The 21,637-nt window shown below is 50.7% G+C and overlaps 2 protein-coding genes across 2 annotated transcripts in view; both read left to right on the top strand.

The window, feature by feature from the left end:
- The first annotated feature begins 470 nt into the window (after nucleotides 1–470).
- Nucleotides 471–6,164, top strand: LHX1 (LIM homeobox 1). Its single transcript, XM_082008444.1, has 5 exons — nucleotides 471–1,446; nucleotides 2,575–2,801; nucleotides 3,022–3,299; nucleotides 3,956–4,121; nucleotides 4,432–6,164. Exons 1-5 carry the CDS (start codon nucleotides 1,277–1,279, stop codon nucleotides 4,809–4,811), a joined length of 1,221 nt encoding a protein of 406 aa, XP_081864570.1. The 5' UTR covers nucleotides 471–1,276; the 3' UTR covers nucleotides 4,812–6,164.
- Nucleotides 6,165–14,517: 8,353 nt separating this feature from the next.
- Nucleotides 14,518–21,637, top strand: part of AATF (apoptosis antagonizing transcription factor) — a gene marked incomplete at both ends in the record, with an annotated part of 55,599 nt that continues 48,479 nt past the window's right edge. Inside the window, 4 exons of the mRNA XM_082008624.1 lie at nucleotides 14,518–14,602; nucleotides 17,344–17,532; nucleotides 18,180–18,596; nucleotides 19,259–19,396. Of these exons, the coding sequence (XP_081864750.1) occupies nucleotides 14,518–14,602; nucleotides 17,344–17,532; nucleotides 18,180–18,596; nucleotides 19,259–19,396 (829 nt within the window). The remainder of the gene's footprint in view (nucleotides 14,603–17,343; nucleotides 17,533–18,179; nucleotides 18,597–19,258; nucleotides 19,397–21,637) is intronic.

Below are 21,637 nucleotides of genomic sequence, written 5' to 3'. Positions count from 1 at the left end.
ACCCGCTGCAGCGCGCTCCCGGGCCTCCGAGCAGGGCGCGCCTCGGCCGGGCCCGAGCGGCAGCGGACGGGCGGGCGGGCCGTCCATGTGTCCGTCCGCCCGCCCGGCGGCGGCGCGGTGCTGCGCGGAGCGGTGCGGTGCGGAGCGGCGCGGTCCGGGCCGGGCCGGGCGGCGCGCGGCGCCCCGGCGGCTCTATAAAGGGGCGCGGACGCCCCGTCCGGCGGCACGCGGGGAGCGTGGGGGGGGCGGCGGCGGCGGCGGCGGCGATTGGCCGGGGCGGGCGGTGACGTCCGCGCGCGGTGCATAAGGCTGCGGCCGCGGGGCTGCCGGGAACATGCAGTGCGCCCTGCGCTGCCGGGACGGCGCGGGCAGCGCGCGCCCCGCCGCTCTCTGCCCGGCCCGGCCCTGCCCGCCGCGCCCGGCCCGGCCCGGCCCGGCCCGCCGCCGCGGGAGGCGGAACAAAAGGCGGCAGCGCCGGGCGATGCCGCTCCGGCTCGGCGGGGAGGCGGCCGGCCGCCGCGGGTAGCGCGCAGGGCGGTGCGCGGGGGGAGGTAGGAACCGGGCGCGACGGTACCGCCGAGACGTCGAGGGAGAGAGAGAGAAAGAGAGAGAGAGAGAGGGAGACAGAGGGGACGGAGCGAGGAGCTGCGGAGCGGGTGCGTGTGTCCCCCCGCGTACGGACGGCGGCCCGCTCCGCGGCGCGTAGGGTCATGTCGCCGCGGCAGCAGCCAGAGTCCTTCTGACCGCTGAGGGGGTCTCCATGTCTCCTTTTGTTATTTATTATTATTATTATTTTTTCCTCCTTTGATTTCTCTTTGGGAAAAGCACTTTGACTCCTGACTGCTCTACCTCAGACCTGAGAAAAACTCATCACGCTTGCTTTTTGGCGTTTTTTTGTTTGGGTTTTTTTGTTGGTTTTTTTTTTATTTTTTTTATTTTTATGAGAGCCGATCTTTATAGTCGTTGTTGTTTTATTGTTACTATTATTATTGTTGTTGCTGTCGTGGTTGGTAGCGGCCGGGATTCTGCGGTTGTGTCGAAGCGCTGGTCTCCTCGGGCAGTGGGTGGTTTCTCCTGTGTATCCCTCCTAGGACACTCGAACGACGATTTTTCTTCCTCCCTTCCTTTTTCTTCTCCTTCACTTCTCCAAGGCTTTTCAAACAAACACACACAAAAAAGCAAATCTACGCCGGTGTTGTCGTCTTTTAAATTTTTTTTTTTTTTGCTTGGCATCTGGGAAACCAATACCCCCCGCTCTCAGAAATAACCAAAGACAATGGTTCACTGTGCAGGCTGCAAAAGGCCAATCTTGGACCGGTTCTTGTTGAATGTACTGGACAGGGCTTGGCATGTGAAGTGTGTTCAGTGCTGTGAATGTAAATGCAATTTGACAGAGAAATGCTTTTCGCGAGAAGGCAAGCTTTACTGCAAAAACGACTTCTTTCGGTAAGTACCGGATCCCCCCGCACCTTTGCATCCATATTTCGTCTCCCTTTTCCCCCCCTTATTTTTCGGTTGTTTTCCTCCCATAAACGCCTTTCCCCGCCATGCCCACGCAAACACCCCGCAGCCGCTGTTACTCCTCCAGGGGACCCCCGGCGCGGGCGGGCATCAGGCCCGAGGACGGCCCTCCCCCCCCCGGGCGCCCCGTCGGGCCCCGCAGGGCGAGGCCCGGACGAGCTCCGGTTCCCCAAAGTTGCCTCGAAACTATCGAGCGGCGGAGCGGGAGCGGTGCGGGCCGGGCCCCGCTGCGGGCGGCGGAGCGGGCCGGGGCCGTCCCGGGCCCGCTGCTGCGGAGCGGGACCCTCTCCGCCGCCGCTGCAGCGGCACTTGCCGGGGCTTCCCGGCGGGGCTTTCCGCGGCCAGCAGCGCAGCGCTCCGCGGGCCGGAGCCCACCGTTGTTCCCCGGAGCCCGGTGCCGCCGCGGCGGGGAAAGGCCGGTGCGGCGGCTCCGCGGGCCCGGAGCCTCCCGTCCCACCGGGCCGAGGCAGCGACGCCCCGGCACCCCGGGGCGGGTTGATGGGGAGGGGAACGGCTACCGGCCCTCCCTCGCCGCAGCTTCCCCCGGGCATCCCGGGCTGGGTGCGGACGGCTGGGCCCGGCCGGCGGAACCCCGCGGCGCGAAGCGCTGGAGGCCCCGGTGAGGGCCCGTCGCCGCCGGCCCTTGGCCCCCCAGCGCCGACCGAGCCGGTACCGGCAGCTCTGCCGGCCGTGCCCCATGAATAATGGGTGAGAATTCGCCGTAAACGTTCAGTACAGCGCCGTTAACGAGGAGCGCTGGACATGCGGCCCCGGCGGCGCGCTGACCCCGCCGCGCTCCATCCTCCGCCCAGCCCGGTCGTTCTGGGGTTTTTTTTTGGCTTTTTTTTTTTTTTTTTTTTTTTTTTTTTTTTTTTTTTTACAGCTCTCCTTCCAGGCGTTCGCTCCCTGGGAAGCGAGGGCGCCGCGGAGACACGCGTTATTTGATTTAGTTTCGTCCGGCAGGGCGGGCGGAGGCCGCGGTGAGGGGCGCGGAGCTGCGGACGGCCGCCGGCCGGTCCCGCCGCTCACCCGCGGCCCGGCCTCTCACTGCAGGTGTTTCGGGACCAAGTGCGCGGGCTGTGCCCAGGGCATCTCCCCCAGCGACCTGGTCCGCAGGGCGCGGAGCAAAGTGTTCCACTTGAACTGTTTTACGTGTATGATGTGTAATAAGCAACTCTCCACCGGCGAGGAGCTCTACATCATAGACGAAAACAAGTTTGTCTGCAAAGAAGATTACCTAAATAACAGCAATACTGCCAAAGAAAACAGCCTGCATTCAGGTGAGGGAGCGCGGCCGGGGCGATGCGGGGATGCGCGCAGCCCCGGCTTCTCCGCGGCGTGAGGGCCGGTGCTCTCCGTTCCTTCTCAACCTTCTCCCCTCTCCCTTCTCCTCAACCTTCTCCCCTCTCCCTCCGCCCCTGCCCCGCTCGCACCGCGGCCCGGCCCCGCCACCGGCACTCCGCCCCGGGGCTGAGCGTGACCCGCTTTGCTCTCGCCCAGCCACCACCGGCAGTGACCCCAGCCTGTCCCCCGACTCCCAAGACCCCTCCCAGGACGACGCCAAGGATTCGGAAAGCGCCAACGTGTCCGACAAGGAGACGGGCAGCAACGAAAACGACGACCAGAACCTGGGGGCGAAGCGGCGGGGACCCCGCACCACCATCAAAGCCAAACAGCTAGAGACTCTGAAAGCCGCCTTCGCGGCCACCCCCAAGCCTACCCGGCACATCAGGGAGCAGCTGGCGCAGGAGACCGGCCTCAACATGCGGGTCATCCAGGTACCGCCGCCCCCCCTCTCCAGGGCACCGGGCACCGCCGCGGCCCCGCCGCCGCCCCGCACGCTCGGGGGCCGCGGGAAAGCCCCGTCGCCCTTTTAAATCGTTACGATCGAGGCGGCCCGGCAGCCGTCCCCCCCGGCCCCGACGGCAGCCGGTTTCTCGTAGAAAGTCCGGAAGAAGCTGCAAATGGTATCGAAATTAATAGCCATAAATGTGAGGGGTTAATGGGTAAATAAGAATGAGAACGCGCCGGAATTATTAAAAGGTTTATAAACCCGCGGCGCTGGGGTAATGGGGGGTTAAAGGACCATTAGAGACGAGGTTAGATTGGAGAGTCTCGGTGTGCGGGTAATTAGGAGTAATCTTGTCAGGGTAATAAGAATTAACTCAGTCATTCTTGACCTGCAGCCGGCGAGCTGCGGGCAGCGCCCGGCCGGCCGCGGGACCGCCGTCACGCGTGGGTTTGAAACGGGGAGGAGATCGGGTCCGCCCGCCTTCACGCCCGAACAAAAGCGACCTCGGGGCTCGCGGGGGTGGGGGGTGAGGGAGCTCTGCCGTGTGGAGGTGCGGGGCGGCGGCGGGTCCCGGGCTTCCGGGAGTGGAGTGGGAGACCCACGACTGCGCCTCCCGTGACCGGCGCCCCGCCGCCCGCCCAGGTCTGGTTCCAGAACCGGCGCTCCAAGGAGCGGCGCATGAAGCAGCTGAGCGCCCTGGGCGCGCGCCGGCACGCCTTCTTCCGCAGCCCGCGCAGGATGCGGCCGCTCGTGGACCGGCTGGAGCCCGGGGAGCTCCTGCCCAGCGGGCCCTTCTCCTTCTACGGAGGTGGGTAACGCGGCCCCTCACCGCCCCGTGGCCGTGACGCCCCAGCCGGCGGGGCTGCGGCGACCCCACGCCGCCGGGGGACGCGGGTGGGCAGCCCGGCGGGGATGGCCCCCCCCCCTCCCCCTTCCCCCGCCCGGGAGCCGCGTGGTTTCGCAGACCGGGACGCTACGCTGGAGAGGGGACCCTCGGATGGAGGGGACCCCCGGGCGCCGGCCGAGCCCGGCCCCGCCGCCCCTTAAAGCGCGCTTTCGCGTCAGTTCCACGCGGTGCTGTGCACAGGTGACCGCCCCTGTCTCTCCTTGCCCAGCAGATTATCAGAGCGAGTATTACGGCCCTGGGAGCAATTACGATTTCTTCCCGCAAGGACCTCCGTCGTCTCAAGCGCAGACACCCGTGGATCTCCCCTTCGTGCCCTCCTCGGGGCCGTCAGGCACGCCCCTGGGGGCCATGGATCACCCCCTGCCCGGACATCACCCCCCCAGCGAGGCCCAGCGCTTCACTGACATCATGTCGCACCCCGCCGGGGACTCGCCCAGCCCCGAGCCCAGCCTGCCCGGGCCCCTGCACTCCATGTCCGCCGAGGTTTTCGGCCCCAGCCCTCCATTTTCGTCGATATCCGTCAACGGTGGTGCTAACTACGGCAATCACTTGTCCCACCCGCCAGAAATGAACGAAGCGGCTGTGTGGTAGCTTTACAACGAACTGGGTCTAAGTAAGTGACGGTCATCTAGTCTGCGCGTTGTTACGGTGTACAGAAACGAATAAATAGAACATCTCTCCTGCCCTAAGACAATATTCCCTTGGGAACGAACTGACTCCAAATCGCTCCAAGGCAAGCTTTGCTCTAGACCGGGACAATCTTCATGTTACGGTTGTATCAGACAAGCAAGGGGACTTTTTTTTTTGGTACCATTGACAAAGAAACTGGTGAAGCTGTACAGTAAAGTGCTGCCGTACCGTAGGATGGCGTTAAGTTTGGTTACCCTGTTGGATGTCATCCTAAGAGTCACAATCCTTAGAAACTTCTCATTATATAAAAAAAAAATAAAATAATTGAATGAAGGAAAGGTCAAAGAAAAGGGTGAAAAAAAAAAAGCTTCAAGAACTCTAGCGTTCCTGGTTAAGGATGGTTCTGGCATTCTGAATTTGCTTGTTAATTTTTGTCTCTCAGAAAGTCCGACAACGAGAAACTCAATTTTTAGCTTCAGCCATTTCAGCCTGCTGACTATCAGGTGGGACAACTTTCTTTTTCCTTTGTTTTTGTTTTGTTTTCCAAAATAACAAATACTAAATGTTAAGCCCTCAGCACCAACTCTTCTACCTTCACAAAGCTACACGTACAAAACCTCCTCATCATAGCAAAGGTCACCACCCAGACCTCTAAGCAAATGACTTGAAAACAAACAAACAAACAAAAAGTATTCTACCTTCACAGAGAGAGAAAAGCTAAACAAAAAGACTCTATTGAACTAAAAGCAGTCAACTGTTTACGTCTAATGTTAAATTCAGGAGTTCAATGTTTTACTAATAAATCCTGTTTTAGAACCTCTTGTTCAAAAGCAAAATATTTTGAGCAACCAACCAAAATAGTTCATTTTCTTTTCTGTAGATGTTATAACAGATTGCAGGGCTTGTGGTTCACTGTGCTAGTTTGTAAAAGGTGTTGTTTACAGAAGGCAAAGAAAAAAAAAACCCACGAAACCCAGACAGTTGCCAAATAAAGTAAATATATAGCACAAATACTGTAAGGTGCTTTGCACCAGCAACCCGAGAAGGTGTTTAAAAAGTGTTACAAGGTTAAAAAAAAAAATACCCAGACAAACATCTTTGCTAATTTTTAGTCCTGTTGAACATTCATGGAATTGTTAATATGACTTATATAGACCCACACAGGTTTTATTTTTGTGTCTTTAAAATAAAAGTCCAAAATATTTAAATTTTATGGTCAAATATGCAGTCAACAGCTGCTACTTTTTTCTTTATATATTAAATTTCTCATATGTCTTTTATTGTTCTAATAAACCTAAGCTTGTGTGACCTCCAGTGCATATTAGACCATTCACTGTATGAAAGAAAACATGTTGGATAAAATTTGTGCGTTTTTAATAAAATTAGAAAATCTGATGTTTAGATAACTTGTGTTTCATTTGATGTTTTAAGCAATTTTAAATGGATTCTCTTGAGTAAAATAGCCCTGAGAAAGAACGATCCACTCTGCTGATAATCCTGTATAGCTCTTTTGCTTCGGTAGAAGTCTAAACCCCGGTGTCGATGCAGATAGCGAGCAGTCAGTGGCAGCTCCAGCCTTTCTTTCCGTCTGCAGGCTCGGTTGTTGAAGTGCAAATAAATACGTTGCGCTGCACGTTACATTTCAAAATTGGAAACCGATCAAATTCTTGAAGATATTAACTTATTCTTGGTCTATGCTAAGAAAAAACGTATTCAAAGTGCTTTTTCTATGCATAAACAAAAATGTATTGTAAATGTAAAAAATTTGCAAAAATAGGGGTTTTTAATTGATCCATTTTTAGTTAAATTAATTCTCCAGAGGTAATTTGTCTTTTTTTTTTTTTCCTCTAATTGGATGGTTTTGAACACAGCGTAACCTCAATGTCATGAAAGTAATTTTAATCCTCTTTTAGAGCTGATACAAAGTCAATTGTTTAATAGCGTTTGGTGTATGTGAAGTTCTCTAAAGGGCAGCGGGGGAGAGTATTTTCCTTTGCACTAGATACATACTAATTTTCTTGGAGAAAAATGAAACAAAACAACAAATTCTGGAACCTTGTGAAATGACAGTTTTAATGTTTTAATTGTAAATCATTGCAGAATCCCAAATACTCAGTTCTTCAAAAGCAAAAGTCTCACTGATTCCGAGAGGACTTTGACCTGTGTTAGAAACAAAGAATTAGGTTCCGTTCTGAAAAGTCACTGGTTTAAATGTTTTCCGCCTGCTGAGCTAATAGAACGGGATGAACTCTAATTGCATATTTTCCTTCATCTCTCAACTAATCGTGACTCTGGCTGGCTTCTTTTTTTATTTTACCTAGACACAGAAATTTATGCTAAAACACAGACTTCTACATTCCCAGCGGTTCAATTATTTATTTCTTTGGACTGGGGGGGGGGGGGGGATCAAAATGCTTTAAAGTTGTATGATTTGTAATTTTCAACGGTGATTTTTTTTTTTTATTTTGTTCACAACCTAGTTTCTATGCCCGGCAGAGGGGCCACCTAGATGAAGCAATAGTTCATTTTAAACACAAAATGTCTTATATAATAATAATATTAAGATAAAAACTATCTGCAAGGGATCTGTTAGTGTTTCTAAAAAAAAATTCATGCTTTATTAAATACAGGGGAGACTTCTTAAACTCATGGACTCTGTGTCTAACTCATTTATTTGTCTTTTGTATTGTTGCTATGTTTTGTTGTTCTGTTTTGCATTTATATAAGCAAAGTAATGGGTGATCTATTTATTACAAACTTTTACTTATCTGGGCAAGTGCTATTGATAAATACTGCTGCTTGCGCTTCTGGTCTATGCTGCTGGTTTATTGTTGAATCAATTCTTTTAAATGAGAATTTCACCAAATGGGCTTGTTTTGTAGAAAACATGTCTGCCAAATGGTTTTTCTTTCCCCCCCCCCCCTTTTTCTTTCTTTTCTTTTTTTTTTTTTTTTTTTTGTGACAAGGTACTTGTACAATTTATTCTGTGTTAATTTAGGCGTCGATGTGGTGCGCTTCAGTTTAGGTCAGCGGTTTACAAAAGGGAGGGAGGAGAGCCTGTATTTCTGTCGAAGCTCCCGCTCTCTTCCGCAGGGGTTTTGCCCGTCGTCGGGGGGGAGCCCGGGAGCCGTTCCCATGCTTGAGGCTGAGCGTGTCCTTCCACGCTTCCCGGGATCCGCTCTGGAGGCCCCAGCACTTCGCAGATTTGAATTCTGTGCTCTTCAGAGCGAGCTCGGTGTTTCTGAAGACCCTAATCCAGCAACAATTGCACAGTCAAAACTCCTTTTGAAATCATTGTCACGTTGGGTTCTTGTAAGTCCTTGTTTACAAGAGCGTTTCCATTGACTTCAGTAGCGTTACTTGGGTGAACGGAGGTCTGCGGGAGAAGGGCCTCGGAAAATACGTGCTGCTTGGATGGATTTTACATGTGCGTATTCATTTTTTTAACTGCAGAAACAGGGACGTGAAACGTGCGTCTGTACGGACGTGCAACGCGATTTCAACGGCGTTGTTAGAAGTAATTACTCTCTTTTGATCTTTTCTTCCTTGACTGCTGCTGGTTGCGGTGACCTTCACCTTGTTGCCGCGTCCCAGCAGAAGCTGCAGCCCGGTGACGTTAAGCCCCGCGCAGGCCCGCGGCCGCTCGCCCGGTTCGGGATGGCCCTCGCGGCGTCGGCCGGGGCGAGCGGTACGCGCCCTCCCGGCCCGGACGAGGGAGCCTCGGTGTTCAAACGTGCGAGGCCGAAGACTTGTGCAAACCCCCCGTGTAAGACCACGTACCGCTTGCTAGGAAAAAGGTACACGGCGTATTGTAAGTACGGCTCGTGCGCAGCGTGGAGGAGATCTTTTCAAGGCTAATCAAAGTGTCTTTAAAATGCCGTGCGTTTCCAGCATCCCAACAGCTCCGCTTTTGGCCCAAACCGATTGCGCACCGCGTCGCCGCGCGCCGTCACCGCGCGATGTCACCTCCGCTCTGCCCTTCCCTTCGTCCTCAGTCGCTGCCGGTGCCTCTTTACTCGGGCCTTTGCTTGGGGAGCGGTAGGGGATTCGTAAAAATCCACGTCCCAGGTGTAAGAACGTACGTAAATTACGATTTGTAGGCAAATGGTGTGTGTTATTTTAATACGTGTATGTGTACCCGGGCGCTGAGCGACGGGTACACGATACAAATCTATAAATAAATATAATTTTAAAGTACCGGTGGTGATTTACGTGCTTCTGCCGTCCTAGGAAGCGGCAGATGCTGCCGGGTCGTCTCGGGAACGATTCCTTTTGCCATAGTCTGGATTTTTTCCCTGAATGAGAGCGTTGTATTTAAGCTTTGCATGTTCTCACAATATTAAATAGAAGCAATTGCAGCCTCCCTTTCTGTTACTAACCCTAGCGGATAAATTCACGTGCATTACGATTAAGCAATTGATACATATCCTTAAATGCCGCCGACGCTGTTGAGCGGGGAGCAGGGAATTGTGATGCTGCAGCAGGTTCTGGAAGGTCTTTTATTCATGCCTGCCGTGGCACTGGGGTGCTCGGCGTCCCTCATGCCAACAAAATACCCATGAAATTACAAATTAAATTAATGGGACCATTAAAAATATATTTTGATTATAAATCCTTCTGGGATTGCTATCTTCTGTTTCTTTTTCAACAGTATTTGTGGCGCTTTTAGCTGCAGACCACGAGGTCAGGCTCAGAAAGCGGAGTTTGTTGTTGTCTGGAGGGTTTTTTCATTCATTAAATGCAGAATTGTAACGCAGCAACGGCAGAGGACGTGCGGCCTTCCAGTTAGCTGACCTTCCAATTAGCAAATCTCTGTGCCTGGAACCGTGGGGGTACTCCCAGGGCGGCCGGTTTTCCCGCGGGGTTTCCACCGTCCGTGCGTGGCATCGCCCAGTGCGATGCACGGAGCTGGTTTTATTGCGCGTATCAGGGGCCGGCTCCCGGAGAATCCCCTCGGCGTGCCCGGGGGATGAGGGGCACCACTGGCCGCTCTTCCGTCTTCCCTCACAGCCGTCCTCAAAGTCGGGAATAGCTCCGCTTTGATGGCGTTTGGTGCGCTGTTTAGAGGCTGGTTTGGGCAACTGTAAGAATTATATTTATTTTTTTTCCCCGATTGGTTTTAAGCCGAGCTCGCTTCCTGCAGAACCTGAACCTTTAAAGAGGCTGACGGTATCTCACGTGGCTTGGAACGAAATCCTTCGCTCCGCTAAGCGAGGAAGCCCGCGTCTGCCGGACAGGTCTAGCGTGGCGTTGTCGAAAGGTCTCTGCGCGGCGTGAGGGTCGTCGCGCAGCGCAGGCGGTAAACGTGGGCTGGAGAACACCCCCCGGCTTCCGCAGAGCTGGAGCGAGACGCACGCCGAGGCGTTGCGCCGGGCTGCTGGGAGCGAGGCGTACGGCAAACGCTGCCTCGCGTGATCGTGCTTGGCGTCTGGCGAGTGGCCGTGCGCTGGCGTCCCGGCGCGCCGGGGAGCGCGCACGTGGGGCTTGCGCGGCGAGGTTTTGCTGTGGATGAAACGGCTCTTTTTGCTCCATCTAAAAAAGGTTTTCTCCTAGTTTTTAAGTTGTCTCTGGGTGGCCCTTAAAAGTCTTATCTGCTGGAAGCGTCTTCGGTCTGCGCATCTATTCAGACACACTATATTCATTATGGTTTTAGATGTAAGAGCAGTTAAGGGTTGATTCGATCTTTAAAACGATTGTGTTTTTTGAATGAGTGACGGGTCAGGAATATCAGAAATACTCAAGTAAATAAAAACACGGGAGAAAAATAGTAATAAATATTTATAAGGAGCATGTTTTTTTACATACATAATCTAAAATTCCTGTTATGTAATTCACTTTAGCGGCTAGGTTTTATGTGTGCTCCTTCCGGCTACTCCCCGATTTCTTTTCTCTCCTTTTTTCTCTTTTTCACTGACAAATTATGTTGCTGATTTAAAAAGAAAAAATCTTAAAATGAAATAGCGTGACTGAAATTAAAAAGGTTGGTTTGGAAAATTACATTTACTAGCCAAAGTGTTGGAAAGATAAGCTCGGCTGGGGCTTGCAGCTATTTTCGGACAGCATGCAGCCCTCTGTATGTGGGTCAAATTCTGCCGTTGATAACGCAATTCAATTAAATCCAGTAGACGCGACTCTGGCGCGCGTAATTCCCGTGGATCTCCGCGGGAATCCCGTCGCAGCTCAGCGCCCGCAGCCCACCTCGCTCCCACCGCCCCGCTCCCCCGGGCCCGGACCCAGCGCCGGGTGCTGCTGGACGCCGAAGGGTGCGCAGACGAGCGGTGAATTGCTCGGTGGTGGTGTCTGAATGGCTTGACGTTTCCGGCACGTTTCTCTATTTATGTATTTAAGTGAAGAAACGCTCTGAAAAATGGATTCACATTAATAACCTGTAATTCTACAGGCACACAAGGATGATACGGTCTTTCACTGCCAAAGCTACCATCTAATCTGACAGTTTCCTAAAAGGTGACAAGCTCCACAAATACACGGGAGCAAAAGCAGCTGAGTGTGAGAAATTAAAAGTGCTTTTTTTTGTAGTACAGACTATTCAAAATTCACTTGTTTATCTGTTCTGTGTTTAGGGTGTTATTTCCATTATAGCAAATAAGCATGTAAATAAAAGGTAAAATTAAGAGGAAGAACGCCAAAGAAATTGTGTCAGTTAGTTTGATGGCTTCTGCTTATAGTTTCTAAACAGGCAGAGGGTTTTACAGAACATACCGTGATGCATAAAAAGGCTTTCATGATCGCCTTAAATTAAAACGTATCGATATAATTTTTGTACAAATATTCCCCCACACGATTATGAGTCCAAACCATGGCAGCATGGTTTGAGGGCATGTGAACCAGAAATTAGAACCGAGCCTGAGAGTCTGATTTAATTACCCCGCTAAGTGAAAGGCAAAAGAGACACAATAAACAGCGAAGGAGGAGTCTCTGCCGCTGAAATATTTTAGCAATCCATGACTTCCGTACGCTGCGTTTTCTGCTTGGCGGTGGTTTATATTGGCGGAATCTCCGTATCAACGATTTTGAATGAACAGCTCGTGCGGCCGATGAGGGCTGAGCAGCGGCGCTGGGGGACGCTGAGCAAGTCCCAGCGTGGGGGGCCTCCCCCCTTCTCCCCCGCGCGCCGGCGCGGGCGATGCGTACCCCTCGGCGTAGCGCGCTTTTCCCCCTTGGCGTTTGTTTTGCACCGACGTGAGTGACGGATGCGGGACAGAAAAGAAACGGGACCACAAGCTCTGACAGAGCCCCTCGAGTTCACCGTCCTACACGCGCGAATTTTAACGCATTGCTGGATCCGCGATTTATACGGAACAATTGTCCCGTTAGTCTCAGTGGGTGAAATCCTGATCTCGCCGGCGTGAGCGGCAAAAATGCTGTTGGCTTCAAGAAGCCCATTTTGGACACAAAAGGACTGTGTAATTTTTTGGTATGTTTTATTTAACCATCACTAAAAGCCTCTCTCCTTTTATTAATAGGGCTGTTTGTTGTTTGTTAGGGTAGAGAACGTCCCTTTTTCACTCTGTAAGAGTGCAGAGGTTTGAAAATGCAATTACGCAGGGGGGTCTTGGCACTAGCTCTTTGGTTTGGCGAGTGGTTAGTTACTTCCAAGTAACTACTCAGGTAAACACTTGCTTCTGCTACTTAATTTTCTATAGATGTATTTCTCCAGGCTCCTCCCTTTGTTTGTAATGGCATCTTTTACTCTGGAAACAAAATACCTACAAGCTGAAAGAAAAAAACCTAGAAGCAAAGCCAGGAAAGACACACTGTGCACACCTCCGGTTTTATAAAATTGTCTTAGTGAAAAAATACGATAGCAGTGCTTAATTTCACATTGCTGCAGCAATGGCAAACCCGCGTAATATATAATGCAGAGCATTATAGCTGCCCATCATGCCACGATAAAATAAACTGCAAAATAAAGTTGAAATAGGGTTTAAATACTCGGCAGCATAAAATCCGAGGGTTCTGTGCATTTTTAGTAAACATCAGTTTTTACATAGATGGATTTGTTTGTTGTCCTCACAGTACGCATTACCACAGGGTTTTACAGGGAGAGTCGTGGGCATTTGAGAAGGGGGTGAGATGTTTGGGTTTTTTCCAGTCGCCTCTGCCTTGGTGCCCCTCGGGACCCCCGCCGAAGGTGGTGGGCAGCAGTGACGCGCCGGGGCTGCGGGGGGGAGCGGTAATTAATGATATTCCTCTGCCCTCTGTGGGAGAGCTGCCTGCGCCGAGCACTGCTGCGGGGCCGCGGCCGCACCACGGAGTAACGCCGCCGCCGCGCACCTTGCTGCGTTCTCGGTAGAAACCACGTCGGGATTAATTCTTGCAGCGTTCAAAACCAGGTAAGGAGTGGGGAAGAGCCTCGCGTTGACAAGAAGGGGATGAGCAAGCAGCCCATGCCATTTGTCTCTGAGCTAGCGCTCCAGACGGTACCAAGCTCAAGTTTGCAGCTCGCTGCTGGCACCTTCGCAGGCAGAATCCCAGCGCCAGTTGTGGAAAGCCCAAACCCTGGAGTCCAGGCTGACCCCCTGAAGCTGCTCACGGTGGGGTATGAAGTTCAGACCTACATCTGCAACTCAGATTTGAGATGCTGATTTGGGTCCCCGCTCCCTTGTAAAAAAAAAATAAGTGCCAACCTCTACTGCGGTTCCCCGGTTCCAGGTCTAACCACCTGTTTTGGGGCCACCTCACCCCACAAAGCAGCCAGGAGAAGCCACCAGCGGGCAAACCCGAGAGAACCTACTCACGTTAAGGCTCTCAGCAGGTTCCTTCGGCGTCGCCTTGCTGCTGCTTCTAGGCCAGGGTTTGGCAACGCGCCCCAGGAGCTTTGGCGGTGGTATGGCCTCGCTGAGGTTGGTGTGACTTTGGTATAAGGATCCGTCTGGCGTAAAGGTGTGTCTGGTGTAACTCTGGTGTAAGGATCCATCTGGGGACGAGGACTGGGGCGAACCAAAGGACCTGCCTTTCTCACTGCTCTGAGAGGGACCCTGGCTTCAGCACAGGCCACAAAATGTTTAACATAAGGAAAGAATTAAATCAGTCCTGTGCAGCTGGCGGTGCTAAAAAGTGCAATGTCGACTTGAAGAAAGAGTTGTCATCTTTTGCGTTACGTAACATGACTTCGCTGCTATCCCGCTAACCGTTATCCCAGTGCCGCTCAGCTTCAGGGCGCCGGGCAAACACCAGTTCTCGCAGCCCCGATGTACACGATTATCATTTTTTCCTCCCTTTCCCGAGGGGCCTGGGACAGCCCCCGCGGCGCGGCGGGCCCGTGACTCCGTGGATATTTCTGTGTACCGTTGTTGCTCCTGGCTGTGCACCCCGCACACCTCAGCCCAGGCGCCCGCCAGACAAAGGGCGGACGCTCGCCAGGCCCCGGGGCCCGCTGGCCCGGCCCCTCCCGCCCCGCGGCGGCCGCCTTCCCCGGCTGCGGGCCCGGGCACCCGCACCGGCTCCCGCTCGGGCACGGCGGGACCCCGCGCTACCACCCGGCGGGCGGGCGGGCGGGCGACAGGACCCTGCCAGACCCGACCCGTCGCTTCCCGGCGCTCCGCCCCTCTGGCCCCGCCCTCCCCCCGCAGGCCCCGCCCCCGCCGAGCGCCGTGCCGTGCCGCCCCGCCCCGCCCCTCCCTCCTTCTCTCCCTCCCACGAGAAGATGGCGGCGCCCTTAGCGCGGCAGCTGGAGGAGCTGCTCAACCCCCGGCCCAGCTTACGCGACCCCGAGGACGACGCGGAGGAAGGTGAGGAAGGGCCGGGAGGAGGGTTTAGTACCCGCAGCCTGCGGGGCGGGCGGGGGCGGGCCGGGCGCCGCCGGACGGGCCGCACGTGGCGCCGCCGCGGGGAGGCTGGGCCCGGGCGCGGGGAAGGGGCCCACTCAGCCCCGCCGGGAGCCCCGGTCTCCTTCGCGTCGTGGGCGGAGGTCGGCTCTCCCCGCTGTGCCCCGGCACCGCAGTGCGTGGGGCTCGGCCCACCGCCACGCGCTGCAGCACGCCCGGACGACTCAGGACCGGGGTTACCTCGTGGATCGGGGTTACCTCGTGGATCGGGGTTACCTCGTGGATTGAGATTACATCAGGGAGCGGGGCTACCTCATGGATTGGGGTTACATCAGGCATCGCGGATACCTCATGGCGTGGGGCTGCCTCAGGGCTGGGGTTATCTCATGGATCGGGCTACCTCAGGAGCCGGGATTACCTCAAGGGTTGGGGCTACCTTACGGGCTGAGGTTATCTCAAAGATCAGGGTTATGTCAGAGATTGGGGTTACCTCAGGGGTCAGGGTTATCTCTGGGGCTGGAGTTCCCTCAGCCCCGAATTACCTCATGGCTGTCCAGGCCGAGCTGCCCTGGTGCAGGCCTCGGTGCAGGCCGGGCTGTGCAGAGCCAGGCTGGGAAGCAAATCCATCTGGAAACCTCCAGGAAAAGAGACAAAAAAGCACAGCGTCGGGGCAGGATTGCTTTCTCTGCCAGTGAAGCGCAGCCGGTGCCGCTGTGGAAGCAGGGAGCTGCTGTTGACCATGCAGTTGCTGGTGACACCTTCTCCAGCACACCGAGCGCTCAGAGCAGGCCGCAGCACACTGCACGTGTCATGTGTGATGCTTGCTAGTAGCCAGCTATCAATTCATATTTTTAATCAAGCTTTTTTTGCCTTAGATTTCTGAGATTTCTGAGACGTTCGTCCCTTTCCCTATGACATGTAGGTGGCGGTGTCATCTTCTGAGTTTCCAGGCTGGTGCCTGCTGTTTCCTTGACTTACCCCGTCCAGAGCAGAGTCTCCCCACCAGCCGGTAGACCAGCCAGGCCATGGGGCAGGACTCATCTCTAGGGCGTGTCTGTCACGCAGTTCCTGCACTCGCCTCTTAAGATAGCGTATTAATCATCACACACTGACAGCAGTTACCTTTAGGAGGTACTAGCCTCCAGTCATGGTAAACATTATGCCAGCTATCCTGGTTCTTCTGTAGAAGTGTATGTGAGAGCAATAGTATCTTGTAAGCAACATCTTAGTAACCACTGAGAAAAATTAATGTAGTCAGTAGAGGCGTTTTCCCATTTTAGTAATCATGATTTAGTTTCAGACTTAGTACTTTAGTGGTGCCAAGACTGAGAACGGCAGAAAATCAGTAGAGTGCCACAGGTTGTCCTTCATCTGCCCCTCTTACCCAGTCGTTCCTTGGTGACGACCATCTTACCGTCCTCTTGTAGCTGGAGTGACTATATTTAGACCTGATCTTGCTGCTTTGATTATGAGCAAGAGATTTTTTTGCTTCCCACCTGCCTTGAGTAAACACTATGTGTGAGGCATTAACATTTCCAAACACACATTAAAAGAGCACTTAGCAATGTTCAGCCAGTTTGATCACTCAATTGGTTGAACAAAGCTAACCCTGTAATTTTACGTACAGGGTGTCTCGCACATGAATGGAAATAAGGAGTGAGTATGGTATGATGTGTTCCCTTTGCTGGACTGCTCCATTCCCGTGTCCTGGAGAAGATGGGTATGAAAGAGGTTAATAACCACAGTGAAAGTATTTTCTCTGTTTAGCCATTCAAAAATGTCTATGTATTTATGTGGCTTAATGTATAGCAAGAAGCCAGAGGGCATCTGAATTACTGTTTTCCTCATTTAGTCTGTAAGCATGAAGTGAGGGAAGGCATTCCAGCTTTACAGAGTCCTCCACCCAGGGGACTATACCTGTGAGGCCCTCATGAATCTGTGGAAGGGCTTGGATAGGCTTAGTTTGTCTAGTGGTTTGTGCGGGTTCTCTAAAATAAAGAAGAGGTAGGGAGGAAAGTGTGAATATAGGCAATGTTCTTTCAGAAAAAAAAAATTCTTCAGGATTTTTGGCGTTTGTTAATACACATCGATCTCTGCATTGCAGATGAGCCCTGTGGTACCAAACCTGTATATGGAGAAGTCCAGAGTACTGAGACGGGGGCTGGAGTTGGTCAGTTCACGTAACATCTCCCTTCCTTCTGCAGAGGTTAACCTGACAGGTGGGAGAACACCTCCCGCCGCAGAGAAGTCAGAGAATGTCTTCTGAAAAATACCCTTGGAGCTGTCTCTGCTGCTAGAAAAATCTCTTCTAAGAGATTTAGCAGCAGCTGTCTCTGCTGCTAAAATCTCTTCTGCCAGATTTTAAGTATTACTGTACTCAGTAGTTTCTAGGAAGGACTAGTGCTAATCTACACAAAACACAGCTTTGAGGCTTTTTCTCTGCATTTGATTCCCCAGCAACCTTTCCCCCTTTGCAGAAAATGAGTGTGCTGGCTTTCCTTCACCAGGCAGGGAAGAACCTTGCTCCCTCTCAAAGCCTAAAAACCAGACTCTTACGTGAGGCCACATTGCCATCCAGCTCATCTTTGCAGTGTATTTTTGTAGAGCATGAGGAGTTTTCCATGCCTCCTTCCCGCAGCTAGTTCTAATCTGAAATTCAGTTCAGTTTAGACATCCCCCCTCTCCCTCCCTTCTTTTTCCCACAGCTACAGTTGCTAAAGTGATTGACAAATTTGAGGATGAAACTGCAGATGACATTTTCCCTGTTGGCAATATACGAAAAAAAGCTTCAGCCTCTCTCTTGGAAGCTGATGAAAGGTACAGTGGGAAAGCGACATCTCGCAAAGCCTTGCAAGAACAACTCTGGGGAGATGCTCTGTCCGAAGAAGGATCTGGTAAGAAATCTTGTTTCTTTCCCCTTTTCACTACACTACTCAGAATTTGATGTTAGCATGTTAACTGAGCTAGTGCCATCTGAACTGAGATGGCAAACTTTAGGTCCCTGCTACAGGGCAATAAACAGGTACAGTTAAGTTGGACATCTTCTTGAAGTGCCTTCCTGAAATTCAGGCCATATTTTTTGGCCTGAGGAAAGGGGAAGTCCCAAAGAGGAGGTCACTTCTACCGATTGAGGAAAGAGTGTGACTAAGCGTATGGTGAGGTTCAGTGCACTGACTGAGGAAAAGAAACAGCTCCCATTTTTAAGCAAATATATCTCAGGGACTGCAAGTATGTACGGATTCTCGTTTAAGAAATGCATATAGCAAATTCTGACCACCTTGTTTGCTTATCATGTCATTGTTTCATGGGGAAGCTAAGCCATGGATCTATTAATGGTTGCTGCAGAAAATGTGAGCTGAGATCTTTTTGTGAATATGGCCTTGCATTTCCATTGTTTAGCCAAAATGGAGAGTAACATCATACACACATAAAATGGAGTTTGGGGCTCAAATACCCCGAACCTGTAGCTATTGATGATGCATACTGCTAAGTGGCACATTTTGCTGATAAGTAAATAACTTTTTTCTCTTTTAATTGGTAGCTGAAGAAGCATTAGATGAATGGTACAGTGGCAGTGAAGATTCAGAAGAGAATGGCAGCTTAGGCACTAAACCAAAGGAGAAGCCCAGCAGTGCTGGCAGTGACCAGGAGGATGACTTGGAAGACGATGAAGAGACAGATCTGTCTGTCACGGCCAAGGCACCAAAGTTCAGTTGCCATAATATCACAGACTTTGACAAATTTACAGAGGGGATGGATGATGTAGGAAGCAGTGAGGGAGAAGATGAAGATCATGCCAGTGTGGAAGAAGGAAGTGATGAGGAGGAATATGGGAGTGAAAATCATGACAATATAAAGGAAATCAGAGACAATGGAGACGATGGAGGTGTGATGACATTCTCAAAAGGGCAAGAGGCTGAAGAAGTAGAAAAAGGAAAAGCTGTGAAGAACCAGCTAGGTTTGTGCATATTTGTTTTGTATTTTGACAAGAATTTCATCTTGCTGACACTATAGAAACTGGCCATGTTAGGAACAACTTCAGCATGTTAACATGCTGTTAGCGTACTGCATGTGCATGCTACAGCAGCCCTAGCGATTTGCAAATGTTCTGCCAAAACTGTTATGCAAAATGGTGTCACTGCTGATACAAAATCTCGTGTTATGAAGGGTATTTATCCACTGGCTTGATTGAATCGGTACTGAATATACTTGTAGTATTGGTGGGGTGGGGACTTCCTCCACTGGTACTGCTGTGCAGTGATGCTGCTACCACTTCTGTTTCTTTTCAAAATGTAATACCAAATGCAATTTCTTCTATCTGTCCTCTTAAACTAGCAAACTTCTATTTGCAGAATATCCTTTTAAACGGTAAAACAAAGGAATTATTTTTTTTTGTGGGTCACAGAATTGTAGTCAAGATCATAGGATGGGATGCTGCTTTGTCCAGAGGCACCTTGTGGTACCAGTTTTGTGGTGGGCCCGTGAATGCAAAGATTTGCCCTAGCCAGGAGTAATGTAGCCCAAAGGAGAGGGCCTGTGCTGTTAAATCAACAGCTCCTTAATGAGGAGCAAGTGCTTTGGCTTGTTAAATAATTGTTTTATTCTCTCCTGGTTATGAAGCACTGTGGGATCAACTGTTGGAAGGGAGAATCAAGATGCAGAAGGCCCTCGTGACAGTCAACCGGCTTCCACAGCCAGATACTTACCCAATCTTCAGAAAGGAAGGTGGACAAGAATTTGACAATGCTGTCGAGAACTGTAAGAATTTTTCAATCTTTCTACTTTGGGTAGACTCTGCTGTAGCCAGTATATTTTGCCGGTGTGGGGAAGTGTTAATGGGAAAGTGAGGGCTTTGAGTTGCATGTGCCTGTAGTATTAGCTGTTAGTTTGTATTGCCTTAATCATTACTTAGGTACTGTGCAAACAGAAAACAAAAAGAGTTTCTTACCCCAGACAAAGAAAATGTCTTCTATCACCCTATACCTAGGTGATCTCTGCTGGGGGCCTGTTGTCACTTACCTGATGTTGGTGAGCCTCAGCTTGGGTCCTGCTGCTTTTTATAGTTCATGACAGGAAGTTTGCGTATCAAATTTAAGTTTCGTGCTGGATCTTAGAAATAATTGGCTTGGTTATTGCTGTTCAGTGCAGAGGTGGGATGCTTCTTTGTCCAGAGACACCTTGTGGTACCAGTTCTGTGCTGGGTCAGTGAATGTAAAGGTTTGCCTTAACCAGGAGTAAGGTAGCCTAAAGGAGAGAGCCTGTGCTGTTAAGTCAACAGCAAATATCTTTTCAGCCTGGAGCTGCTTCATCTGTTTATTTTTTAAGATCACTTTTAATAAATAATGATCTCATAAGATTTGTAGTAGATTCTCCAATATGGTAAATACAATGTGCACATTCCAGCTGCTAAGAGCTAAGTGCTCAACTTCAGTGTGTTGTGAATCTATTTAATTTTTAGAATTGGACACCTTTTTTTTACTGGCCTTACGGTAAATGCAGAGGGAAATAAAATGTCTGGTATGTTATCCTTAGGAATAAATATAAAGTACTGCAGATACCAGATGGTGTCCATTTCTCCCTCACATGTTTGTTATTTTCTGTCAAAAATCATACAGATTGTTCTTTTGTGCCCACTGATCCCACTAATCAGAAATTAATGAACTTCATAGGATATTTTTCTAGTGATTTTGAATAATGAAGATAAACCCAGTAGCATTTTAAAGCTTTCCAGGTTGGTTATCCCTTTCACTTCTATTTCTTCTTTCCCAATCTTGAGATACTGCTCACTTTGCAGAACGGTTCAGCTCTGTGGGTGAGCACCCTGTGGAGGATCCCGTGGTAGGAGGATCCTACCCTGTGGAGGATTCCACTGGTAGGAAACAGTGTAGTGGTGTCTGCAGCCTTTCATGCTAAACATCAGAGACATCATCTGAACGATCTGGTTTGCTATGGTTGTATTTCCATTCAGCCATGTGGCGTACCAGTTTGTACGTGCTGTAGCGATACCTGCTCATTGACAAATTTTGTCCTGGGCTGGGACAAGTCATCTTAAAACTGGAGTGGGAACTTTCACCATCATCAAACCTGACCGAGCATCTTGCCCCTACGCCAAGTTTTTATTGTCATCTTACAGCTTATACCTGATCTGAACATGGTAGCTAATCAGCTTATCTGGAGTTACAGCAGGTGAGATATGTTATATTTTAAAGTTAGCTGTGCTGCTTTAAGTGAAGTGATTAAGGAAAAAAAAGGTGAACTCCCAACAATACTAACCTGACCTTTCAGTGAAATGCATGTTATTAATGTATTTAATGAGATGCATTACAAACTGCACCGAGCACCATGTTTCATTACAGGTCTAAAATGCAGTATCATTAAAGACCTTTAACAGAAACAGTGGTTGACATTTTGATATTTCCCATAAGCAAAATACATCCAGGAGCATGGAGTATAATACTGTACACAGTACAGCAGAGACGTTAATCTTTCAGTTGTCCAGAACGCTAAAGGAAAATCCACTGTTAATAACTGCTCAGTGATTCCTTCCCCAGCCTCTTTTCATAATCTGGGCAGGAAATTTGCAGTAGTGTACTCTGATGTTCCTGATAACTGGGTTTGTCTTCTGTATGTCATCTGTGAAGACAGCAAGAAAATAAAGCTGGAGTGACCTGGGTGAAGTTAGCAGAGGAAGCACTCAGACTGGCAGGTGGAAGTAGTGAATTCAAGACTAGATGACGTTAAAGGTCCCTTCCAACCCAAACTATTCTATGATTCTGTTCTGGTCCTGCTATACTTGTTTAGTGTTTTCCAGTGTTATATTCCTTTTTAAATTTTTTTTTTTTAAATACAACCTGTAATTGCACAGTAAAGTAGGTTACAATAAAAAGTAATTTTTTACGAGCTGCACTATTGTCCAATGCAGCTATCCTTCCCTGCTCTGCAAAGATGCTCTTTCCAGAAGCTACAAAGTGCCAACCATAAAATAAGGAGTAAAATTAT

The sequence above is a fragment of the Phaethon aethereus genome, assembly GCF_964289735.1.
Source record: "Phaethon aethereus genome assembly, chromosome: 19".
Lineage (NCBI taxonomy): Eukaryota > Metazoa > Chordata > Aves > Phaethontiformes > Phaethontidae > Phaethon > Phaethon aethereus.
This window is presented reverse-complemented; position numbering and strand designations above follow the sequence as displayed.

Coding starts and splice junctions, on each gene's coding strand:
- LHX1 (XM_082008444.1), top strand. CDS start 1,277: ATGGTTCACTGTGCAGGCTGCAAAAGGCCAATCTTGGACCGGTTCTTG. Junction 2,802..3,021: donor AGAAAACAGCCTGCATTCAG/GTGAGGGAGCGC, acceptor GCTCTCGCCCAG/CCACCACCGGCAGTGACCCC. Junction 3,300..3,955: donor TCAACATGCGGGTCATCCAG/GTACCGCCGCCC, acceptor CCGCCCGCCCAG/GTCTGGTTCCAGAACCGGCG.